The sequence below is a fragment of the Salvelinus sp. IW2-2015 genome, unplaced genomic scaffold, assembly GCF_002910315.2.
Source record: "Salvelinus sp. IW2-2015 unplaced genomic scaffold, ASM291031v2 Un_scaffold5051, whole genome shotgun sequence".
In the NCBI taxonomy this organism is placed as follows: Eukaryota; Metazoa; Chordata; class Actinopteri; order Salmoniformes; family Salmonidae; genus Salvelinus; species Salvelinus sp. IW2-2015.
In genome coordinates, this window is record NW_019946318.1 from 66,521 (window position 1) to 68,353 (window position 1,833).

Here is a 1,833-nt window from a genome sequence, read left to right on the forward strand (position 1 = left end):
TTTTTATACAGCATGCAGTAAAGTTAACTATAGCTATCCCTTTCCGCCCAACATCCCGTGTAGTGTCCGTTAGATTCCCCGAGCTTTGACTGAACACATGACACGACAGTTCGGTAACGGGGCGAGGTGAAGCTAGGCGTGTGACTGATACCTCCTGATTCCAGACTCAGGCTCCTGATCAAATCCCCGTCGTGCGTTTGTCCGGTTCACCAAGCGTATACATTCAATCCCCGCTCAAACAACCGTCGGGTGTGTGGCTGGTGTCCGCGACCGTATCCTAAACCAAATTCCCCTCTCTCTCTCTCTCTCTCTCTCTCTCTCTCTCTCTCTCTCTCTCTCTCTCTCTCTCTCTCTCTCTCTCTCTCTCTCTCTCTCTCTCTCTCTCTCTCTCTCTCTCTCTCTCTCTCTCTCTCTCTCTCTCTCTCTCTCTCTCCTTCCCTCATTCAGTTATTAACGATCCAACTCGCTTATCCGTTTCCCGTCTTTCTCCTTCTCCTTCTCCTTCTTCTCCTTCTCCCTTGACCCTCCCTCGTTCTTCAGGTCCTGGAACACCTCGGTAAAGTAGTGCGGTCTCGCGTTTATCCTCAGCATTGGCCCGCTCATCCGGTCAATGAGACCAAGGGCCCGCTCCCAGAAGGCCTCCCTGCTGGACTCCACCAGGAACGGCTTGAGCGGGTAGGAGATCTCGTTGCCCATGTAGGAGTAGGCCAGGTACAGGCAGGTGAGGAAGGTTGCCTGCAGCTCGTATTCAGACACCGTGTCTTCCTCCACGGCCTCTCGGCAGAGAGAAGTAGACGAAGACCAGGTTAGCCGGGTGATGAAGCCCTGGTCCTGCCAGCCCTGCACTAACAGAGCCCGGTCCACGTTACGGAACCACAGGATGACCTCATTGGCCGTGAGCTCTTTGAGCTTGAAGCAGCGGCGGCAGAGAAAGTCAGGAGGACACCTCAGGAGCTCGCCGGTGGACGCCTGGAGGACGAACAACACAAACAGTTAGGCACACACATAGGCACACACGCACACAACACACACACACACACGTTACCCACCTGCACCACCACCCTCCGAGGGGAGATGAATAAGCGTCCATTCTGGTCTGCCCCGGGTCTGGTCCGGTACTGTAGGAACAGGCACAGGAATTGGCCCGGGTTTGGGCCCTGTCGGTTTTCGGTCGAGTATTCCGTTGGACGGTTGTGATTTCTTGATGTTGTCGGTGTTGAGCTGGTCCACCAAGGGTCGGATTTGGCCTTGCTGGCCTCGGGTTTGGGGTTCACCTTTTTGGCATTCTTCTTCTTGGCCGATGCGGCTACCAGCCGCTTCCACGTCAAAGCATGGAGCAGCACCGAGTGGCGCTTCTTTAGGCTCTTCTCCTGTGGTTTCCCGCCGGTCGCAAGGTCCGGTTTCTCGTCCACACACACACCGCCCGCTGCCTTCCTTGACCTCGGCGACAGAGACAGAACAGTACCCATGTCTGCAGCGAGCAGCCGCTTCCAACACACGGAGCTTCCCGAGCTTTGTGTCCCAGTCCGTATCGATGGGTGTTCGAATAGTTTAATTAAAGTTCACACACACAGCTACATTGACGGTTTGACCGCGGAGAGTCCAGAGATGTCCAGAGGTGTGTGATGCCGGTGATTCCAGCAATATGCGCGAGATTCACTCACACATTTCTCTCTCTCTCTCGCTCTCGCCTTCCTCTCCTCTCTCTCTCTCTCTCTCTCTCCTCTCTCTCTCTTCTCTCTCTCTCTCTCTCCTCTCTCTCTCTCTCTCTCTCTCTCTCTCTCCTCTATTGAACACACAGTCTTCCTCTCTCTCTCACTCTCTCCCTCTCTC

At 54.8% G+C, this 1,833-nt stretch overlaps 1 protein-coding gene across 1 annotated transcript; it reads right to left on the reverse strand.

The window, feature by feature from the left end:
- Nucleotides 1-395: 395 nt before the first annotated feature.
- On the reverse strand, nucleotides 396-1,564 carry LOC112077922 (cyclin-dependent kinase 5 activator 1-like). Its single transcript, XM_024144321.2, is given in 4 exon segments — nucleotides 396-969; nucleotides 1,050-1,104; nucleotides 1,106-1,230; nucleotides 1,233-1,564. Coding segments are annotated over 4 exon segments (936 nt in total). The 5' UTR covers nucleotides 1,470-1,564; the 3' UTR covers nucleotides 396-450.
- Between the last annotated feature and the right edge of the window lie 269 nt (nucleotides 1,565-1,833).